Here is a 9,539-nt window from a genome sequence, read left to right as displayed (position 1 = left end):
CTACATGGCAATCCTGGGTAACACCACCACGAGTGACACAGAGGGGACTGGAGCCGCTCCAGCTTCCGCCCCAGTACAGCTACTAGCTAGCTCATCAACTCCAGTGTGTGTGTGTGTGTGTGTTCTGCGTGTGCACATCAGGGGTGTCCACTCTCTCCCCATCAGTTCTCCTCCTGGTTTCTCAGTGTGAGCGAGTGGGAAGGCAGTAACATTTCTGTGTGTTTCTTGGTATGTGTGAGGGAGGAGAAGGAATCTCTGGAAACGTATGTGTTTATTCGTGTGAGGCAGTACAACACAGGCAGTAGAACACCTAGTCATTTTTCTAAGTCTATGTGTGTATTTGGGGAATGGGGTGGGGGGCTGATTACAGTAACATCCTGGTTTCAGTTGTCTGTCTGTGTGAGAGACACACAGACAGACAGAGACAGAAAGACAGGTGCTGCCACACTGGGCCAGTCACCTCTATGGTCTGGCAGGTCTCCTTTAACTGACTGATGATGCCCTGGATCCTGTCGTTGTTCCCCACCATCATCGCTATCCCGTCAGTCAACTCGGTCTGTGGCCGCCCCAGCACACGCACCAGCACGCACAACCACACACACACACACACACACACACACACACACACACACACACACACACACACACACACACACACACACACACACACACACACACACACACACACACACACACACACACACACACACACACACAACCACACACAACCACAGGAACGAGAAGCCAAGAAGCATCAGTCACTGAGTGAGTTGCAATGTACTGACATATACACAGGAGGCAACTTTCCCATTTGACCTACTGTACTGTAAATGTCTTGAAGAAGATGTTTTCCTACATCAGCCAGTCCTCACCTTCTGTGTCTGGTACATGCTTTTGAGCGGCGCCACCTCACAGTCCTGGTGGGCTCCAAACACCTTGCACATGGAGCAGGTGGGCACGCTGTGGGTCACACAGTAGATGTTGACCTCCTCCTCCTCGTGCTCTTGGCACATGGCCTGCTCCTCCGTCCTCTCTGGGGCCGCTGACCTAGGGCTGCTGGAGGGGGAAGGAGACATGCTGAGACTCCCAACACTAGGGCTGCTGGAGGGGGAAGGAGACATGCTGAGACTCCCAACACTAGGGCTGCTGGAGGGGGAAGGAGACATGCTGAGACTCCCAACACTAGGGCTGCTGGAGGGGGAAGGAGACATGCTGAGACTCCCAACACTAGGGCTGCTGGAGGGGGAAGGAGACATGCTGAGACTCCCAACACTAGGGCTGCTGGAGGGGGAAGGAGACATGCTGAGACTCCCAACACTAGGGCTGCTGGAGGGGGAAGGAGACATGCTGAGACTCCCAACACTAGGGCTGCTGGAGGGGGAAGGAGACATGCTGAGACTCCCAACACTAGGGCTGCTGGAGGGGGAAGGAGACATGCTGAGACTCCCAACACTAGGGGTGCATCTTACTGTAATAGTATAGTGGCTTCCTCTCCTGATCAGTTGAGGTTAGATTCAGGCTGCCTGCCCATGGTAACTGAACACCTCACCATGAAGTCAGAAGGTCATCATAGGTAACATCACATCCTGAGCCATGAGCATCTGTACAGACAGTATCTAAATGGAGTGTTGTGTGTGTCGTACAGGCCTTAAGGCATTAGTCACACTTCCTCCAAATACACACCACACACACACACCACACACACACCACACACACCAAGTCCGTTGGAAGTATAGCATTGTGTGACTGACTTGTACCGGAAACCTCTTGCCAACCGAATCACCCCTCTGACTCACTGTGGGTCTATGGGTTCATATGGGCACCAGTGCTGAGTGACAGACACAATGCCTCCATCTCCCAACACAACACAAGGAGACACACAACATGACCCTCTTCTACTCCTTTCTCTCCCTTTTTCTGTTGCCCTAGATGGTCCCTACTCCACTTCTATCTACAGTATACACACGTGCTCTCTTTCCGACTAGCAAGCACTCAAAAACACACAGTAAGTATCCCTCTTCTTCTCTCTTTTGTTCTCTCTGTCGAGCTAGTGAGTGTCCTCAAACACACAGAGCACCCCTCTCCTCCATTCCATCCCTCTCTCTCTCTCTCTCTCTCTCTCTCTCTCTCTCTCTCTCTCTGTCAAGCGGAAGAGAGTTTTGTCTCAGAAATAAAGCCTGAAGCATTAAGCGTGATGTTGGATACAGGACAGTAGAGAGCTAGATTACATTGCCTCTGGGCTCCTATTCTTAAAAGGATGTAATCAGTTACATATAATCTGATTACAAAAAACTGTAACTGTAATCAGTTACGTTACCAGCAAAAATATTGTAATCCGATTACAGATTATTTTGGAAAACTGGATGACTACTTATTGGATTACATTTCAATTCAGAAGGATGTTTGTGGGAAAAAATACACAGTAAGGCATTAGTCACACTTCTTCCAAATACACACACACACACACACACACACACACACACACACACACACACACACACACACACACACACACACACACACACACACACACACACACACACACACACACACACACACACACTATGACACCATTCGGTTTAAGGCGCAAGTTTAAGTTTATTCCACCTGAGCGAGTCTGACCACAAGTCAGAGACCACTATGATGACACACCAAATGATGACCACCAATCAGAGACCACTATGATGACACACCAAATGATGACCACCAATCAGAGACCACTATGATGACACACCAAATGTGTTTGATGGATCCTTTTTGTCTTCTTCTAATGTCTTCTTTGTCTTCTTCTAAATGGAAAGTAATGAGAAAACAAAACTAAATGTGGGTAATCCAAAAGTTCTGTTACTGATAAAAAACTCAGACAGGTTAACTAGTAATTAACGGATTACATTTAGAAAGTAACCTACCCAACCCTGCTTCAAAGCAACGTGTTCATCTCATGCGTTCTTATAGCGCCAAACTCCCACCTCAAAGCAGTGATAAGACGACACTTTCACTACAAAAACCCTGACACTTATTTTACCCGGAGTTAAATATAAACAGTAATCCTTCATGTAAATGCAATGTTTTTGAACTACATACTTCTTTAACTGTATTTAGCTCTAGCTGTTGTCACCTCTGTTTCTTCTGGAGGGAGCCATCTACATGTTAGTAATTTAGCAGACACTACAGAGCAATTAGGGTTAAGTGCCTTGCTCAAGGGCACCTAGTCGGCTCGGGGATTCAAACCAGAAACAGTTCAGTCACTGGTCCAACATTCTTAACCGCTAGGCTACCTGCTGCCTGGTTAAAAACATCACCTGTATCTCATTATTTGTTTTTCAACTCTAGTTTAGAAACTACTACTAGTCACGTTCACCAGCCACCATGTGTCTTTATAAGGCACCCTGGAGGTCTGGTAAACAAGGTGAGAAAAGTAGTCAATATTGAAGAAAACATTCAGAATGAGTGGCACCAGGACTTTTTTCCTGAGAACAGTTTCAACACGTTTTGCATGTAGGTTGTATGAGTTTTTAATATTTCTATCAGAAGAGAAAATGTCACATTGCTATCATTATTAGTATCTCACTGTTCAATGCCCTAACTGACCTACTTTTAGAATTCCCTGTTCAATGCCCTAACTGAACACCTTTTAGAATTCACTGTTCTGTCTTCTTGTAGGAAATTCAGTGACATATTGGAAGTAGTTTAAAGCCTGGTAATGGAATAAGGGAAGCTAAGGAAATTACACATAGAAATGGATTTTGGCCAAAAGTCACAAAATGGAGTAACTGGATGTCTGTGCTTTCAGTCTGTGGTATAGTAGGATCCTGCAAATTGGACCACTTATGGTAGTGATGATGGTGGTGGTGGTGTCTATCTGAGACGGTGGTTTCTTTCTTTAATAATTACATTTTTAAATGATTACTGTAATAAGAACTGTACCGTACCTGTAACAAGCTAGCGAGTACATGGAGCAAATAGTTTCCCCCCAGTTTTCTCATCTGTTCATGCACCTTGGTTGGAAAGCAAAGTCCAGGTACCGGAAGTATTATTTTTCCTTTGGACTCCTACAGTGTACGACTCTCTCACCTGGTGGACTCCTGTTTGAACATGTCGATGATGTTGTCCACCAGCAGGTTCCTCTGGAGCCCGTAGACCCCGTAGTGGTCCAGGACCACCTCGTGCCTGCAGGACGGGCACCGGAAACGGCCACCGGAGGTCACTGACCCCCCTCTGATTGGGAGGTATGGGTTGGAGGCTTAGACAGGATAGAACAGACGGAGGCATAATACAATGTAGACCAAATGTAACACCTATTATTGCTTATGGCTACTATTTCATGTGAAAACTGCAGTCACATTTGAGGCTACACAAAATTACATGGATGTACAAAACTGAGATTGAAGACTGGAATGGCTCGTGGCAACAAGATACTACAAAGCATAAAATGAGAACAATACAGAGGATCTGCGGTAGGCTACAGTGCATACAGATGTGGGATTGTCACGTCCTGGCCAGTATAAGGGTTAATAGTTATTGTAGTTTGGTCAGGACGTGGCAGAGGGTATTTGTTTTATGTGGTTCGGGGTGGTGTTTTGGTAGAAGGGCGTTTGATTTATTATTTCCGGATTTTTTGGTTTATGGTCTATGTTGATGTATTTCTATGTGTAGTCTGGTTTATGTATTTCTATGTTAGGTTGATTGGGGTTTGGAACTCTCAATTGGAGGCAGGTGTTTCCTCGTTGCCTCTGATTGAGAGTCCTATATATGGGTAATTGTTTGGTGTAGGTTTTGTGGGAGATTGTTTCTTGTCTAGCGTGTATGAGCCTGAGAAGACTGTTCGGTGATCGTGAGTTTGGAGTTCATTTTGAGTTTAATAAATGTTCAAGATGAACCAACACAGTCCTGCTGCATTTTGGTCCTCTTTCACCAACGATAACCGTGACAGAATCTCCTACCACCAAAGGACCAAGCAGCAGAGGAAGGAGCGACAGGTGGACTGTAAGGAGCAGAGGGAATTTGAATTGGACAAACGGGAGAAATGGACATGGGAGCAAGTTATGGCTGGAGAGGGCCCATGGAAGAAATGGAGCAAAGACCGGGAATGCTACCGAGGAACACGACTGGCGATTAAACCCGAGAGGCAGCCACAATAATTTTTTGGGGGGGGTATATGGGTAGTTTGGCGGGGCAAGTTCGGAGCCCCAGGCCAAATCCCCGGACTGTTTCACAGAAGCCAGTTAATGGACAGGTCTCGTGCTTCGGGGTAATGAGTATTATGGCGAGGCCAAGTGTTTTTAGGCCAGTACGCGCTATACCAGCGCCCCGCATTTACCAGGGGGCAGTGGGCATTCAGCCAGAAAGGGCGATGCCAGGTTTAAGCTCGAGACCGCCAGTAAGCCTCCACGGTCCTATATATCCTGTTCCCGCTCCACGCACTAGCCTAGAGGTGCGTGTTCCCAGTCTGGCACGTCCAGTACCAGCACCACGCACCAGGTTTCAAGTGCGTCAGCCCAGTCCGACTCATCCTGTTCCCGCTCCCCGCACTAGCCTGGAGGGGCGTGTTCCCAGTCTGGCACGGCCAGTACCGACACCACGCACCAGGCTTCCAGTGCGTCGGCTCAGTCAGGAGTCGCCAGAGCTGCCCGTCAGTCAGGAGTCGCCAGAGCTGCCCGTCAGTCAGGAGTCGCCAGAGCTGCCCGTCAGTCAGGAGTCGCCAGAGCTGCCCGTCAGTCAGGAGTCGCCAGAGCTGCCCGTCAGTCAGGAGTCGCCAGAGCTGCCCGTCAGTCAAGAGTCGCCAGAGCGGCCAGACTGCCCGGAGCGGCCAGAGCTGCCCGTCAGTCAAGAGCGGCCAGACTGCCCGGAGCCGCCAGGTTGGCCCATCTGCCCAGAGTCTGCCGATGACCAAGAATCAAGGGAGTCTAGCAGCAACCCTAAACTGAGTAAGCCTGACATTTCAGAACTTGAAGTAATTAACGGTTTAATTGATAAGTCTGTATACAGGGTGGAGAGGAGGAGGTCTGCCCATGATCCAGAGCAGGGGGAGTCTGCCTACGGTCCGAGGCTGATCGGGTCGGTCGGCACTCTGGAGGACAATAGGCTGGAGCCTGAACCACCACCTGCATAGGTGGGTTGGGGGAGGGGGGGGGGTGTAGCACAAGTGCCGTCAGGGACGGCAGCCACCCTCCCTTCCCTCCCTTTAGTTTAGGGGGATTTTTTGTTGTTGTTTGGGGTTTTTGTTAAGGTGCCTGTTCTTGAGGTGCTTCCGGGGTTAGCACCTTTAGGGGGGGGGTACTGTCACGTCCTGGCCAGTATAAGGGTTAATAGTTATTGTAGTTTGGTCAGGATGTGGTAGAGGGTATTTGTTTTATGTGGTTCGGGGTGGTGTTTTGGTAGAAGGGCGTTTGATTTATTATTTCCGGGTTTTTTGGTTTATGGTCTATGTTGATGTATTTCTATGTGTAGTCTGGTTTATGTATTTCTATGTTAGGTTGATTGGGGTTTGGGACTCTCAATTGGAGGCAGGTGCTTCCTCGTTGCCTCTGATTGAGAGTCCTATATATGGGTAATTGTTTGGTGTAGGTTTTGTGGGAGATTGTTTCTTGTCTAGCGTGTATGAGCCTGAGAAGACTGTTCGGTGATCGTGAGTTTGTTTTGGAGTTCATTTTGAGTTTAATAAATGTTCAAGATGAACCAACACAGTCCTGCTGCATTTTGGTCCTCTTTCACCAACGATAACCGTGACAGGGATCTTAATTTGACCCTGCAGCAACAGGAAATGTGAATTATTGTGTAGGGGTTGATGCATTTCTGGTAAGGGCAAATCAAGTCTGAAAATGTTAAGTAGAAATTACAAAATGCAAACGCTTTTAAACATTGAATACACTGCATTTCTTGCTGTGCAGAAAATTCCCTGCAACAAAAGGGTGATCAAATTAAGATCTTACACCTGTAGCCTCAGTGCCTAGACAAGAACCAAACAAAAACATCCCCCACAGTCAAACTAGTTGTTATAGATATAGAGAAACAAATAATAGTTTATGGATAATGCGTAGACACAGTTTAATCTATAGTTCTATCACATACTAACCTTCTCTAAAATACTTTCCAATACTCCAATGTAATTGCAGGCCTACTTTACCTTAAAGATATCATTGGCACACTTTGTACAGAGGTTGTGTTGCCACGGTAAAATGACCACTGTTTTGGTAAATGTTTCCAGGCAGATGGAACAAATCAGCTGCTTCTCCAAATTATCTATGACGTTTCTCTTCTGATGCACCCACTCCGATAAGACATTAAAATAGTGTCAAATTAATAATAGGCAATGGTTAATCCTGCTTCATAACATCCCAAGCCGTTTAGTTCGGAGTGAAGTTGAAAGAAGGGCCACAGTAATAGCACTGGTTCAAGCTGTTCCTCATACAGAGTTTCACGTGGCCCCCAATCTGGCAGCTCGAGCGAGTGTCAGGGCTGTTTTTAGAAAGTGTCACGTCAAAGGTTCCCATGTTTACTTGCCCATATATGAAACTGATACTAATTAGTGCATGAGCAGCTGATGTTTCCTTGCAGTAGGACTATAGTCTACAAGCTGACCCTATTTAATGTAAAGCTCTACACATGTCATGAAACTGTTAGCTTATATGCAAATATCAATGTATAACAAACGTGTTTGGGGCCCTAACCTAGTAAATGTAAATCCGGGACACTCCAATTAGTATGTTACATTTCGTATGGTATGTATTAATTTGTGGATGTCCATCATCCATTTCGTATGATATCTTATGAATTACAATTCATATGATACAGTATGTTACGAATTGCAATAAGTACAATATGTTACGAATTCCAATTTGTTGTTGCTAACTTTAGCTAGGTGGCTAACGCTAAAGTTAGCTAGGTGGCTTACGTTAGCTAGGCTAAGGTTAAGGTTAGGGCCAGTGCTTAAATTGTAAAATGTGGAGACACCTATTGTACAATATGAGGAGGAAATTATAGTCCTAAAAAAGCTTTCACTGACTCACCCAATTACGCACAGCTCACTCGCTGGCGAACAATGTTTGCTCAATAGACCTATCGGGAAGATAACATATTTTGGTAGTCAACAGTCATATTAGAGTCTTCTCTTTTAAGCAGCAGCCATTTACCTTCTAGTCTGTGTTTTCCCGCGATTGTATTTGAAATATTGCGAAAGGCTTGTTCTGGCTGCATGCTGTTCACTGACAGATTTGCCACATGTTCTATATGCCTTGTGGTTGGGCTACATAAACACAATCCACAGCTAGGCTATTTTTTAAAAGAAGTTATTGGTCATCTGTGGTTAAATTACAGGCCTACTCCTGGTTTAGTATTCTGAATAATTTTATTTATTTCTGAACTGACAGCAGTAATTCTACAACTTTGGCAAATGTATTTAAATTAACCAGGGGTGCTGCAGCTCTCCCAGCACCCTTCCCACGGCTATAATTCTATAAGGAAATAAATGATCAAGTGCAATGCTGGAGAGATGACAGTTGCAGGCTCATGTCTAGCAGAGAGAGGGAGCGAGATCATAGAAAGTGAATCTCAGTCTAGTTCTGAGATAGATACAGGAGTGCTTCTCTCTCTCACCACAGCTATGGCCATGCACTGGTCTCAAACAGGCTATAATGTTAAGCAAATCATAAGCCCAAATCAAAATCTGCGTTTTAATATAACTTTTTTTTAGGGGGCAGGAGAATTAATGGGAATGCAACTCGAATGAACTCGATTGCTTTTATTCTAATTTTTACATTGCAAACACTGCTGTATCCTGCTCCTGCAAATTAAGCACTGGTTAGGAGTTAGGTTAAAGAGTTAAGGCTAGGGGCAGGATTAGCTAACATGCTAAGTAGTTGTAAAGTAGTATGTAGTTGCAAAGTTGCCCGTGATTCAAACATACAACCTTTGGTTTGCTTGATGTTGGTGTTATACACTTACCCACCCACCCTACTTTTGACTCAAGTAACCTTCTCTCTTATGCAATCATAACCAACAAAACATATCATACTATTTTGAGTATCTCGGATTTACATCTATGTTACGTCTAGTCTATGAAACCAGGCTGGTTGATCTGGGGCAAAACATGCTATGGTAGGATAGACATATTGGACTGATAAGACAAATGATGTGCTGATAAGAAACAGGTACAGGTGGGCATGGCTGCTTTATTATTGGAATAGATGGATGGATGGATAGAGGTTACTTGATGTATTATGGCATTTTAAAATAATGTGTACCTTTATAAAAATGTATCCGATTATGTGATCAGAATCATGCAGTGTCTCGAACAAAAAGTAATATCTCGCGCTGGAAATACCGCAGGTGCCGATCTATAAGAGGCACATTCACGTCTCAAATACATTCTAATCGTTCAGATACATTATAGCCACGCATCTACCTAGCATATTTCCTAAGAATAAAAACCAACCCGTGCGTGGCAGAAGGCCAGTTGTGTAAAGCCCGTAGCATGATTTTGAGTTTTTTGAGACATGGGACCCACTGTTATTAACTAGTTTTACAGGAGAGGAAGGGAC

The 9,539-nt window shown here is 45.4% G+C and overlaps 1 protein-coding gene across 1 annotated transcript; it reads right to left on the bottom strand.

Moving 5' to 3' along the window:
* On the bottom strand, positions 1 to 7,686 carry LOC106579531 (tripartite motif-containing protein 54). The gene is made up of 5 exons (XM_045701942.1): positions 7,127 to 7,686; positions 4,075 to 4,218; positions 873 to 1,056; positions 417 to 556; positions 1 to 13 (listed from the first exon to the last, which is right to left on the bottom strand). Exons 1-5 carry the CDS (start codon positions 7,138 to 7,140, stop codon positions 1 to 3), a joined length of 495 nt encoding a protein of 164 aa, XP_045557898.1. The 5' UTR covers positions 7,141 to 7,686.
* Between the last annotated feature and the right edge of the window lie 1,853 nt (positions 7,687 to 9,539).

This window comes from Salmo salar, chromosome ssa19 (assembly GCF_905237065.1).
Source record: "Salmo salar chromosome ssa19, Ssal_v3.1, whole genome shotgun sequence".
In the NCBI taxonomy this organism is placed as follows: Eukaryota; Metazoa; Chordata; class Actinopteri; order Salmoniformes; family Salmonidae; genus Salmo; species Salmo salar.
The sequence above is the reverse complement of the archived record's forward strand: the minus strand, read 5'-3'. Positions and strand labels throughout refer to the sequence as shown.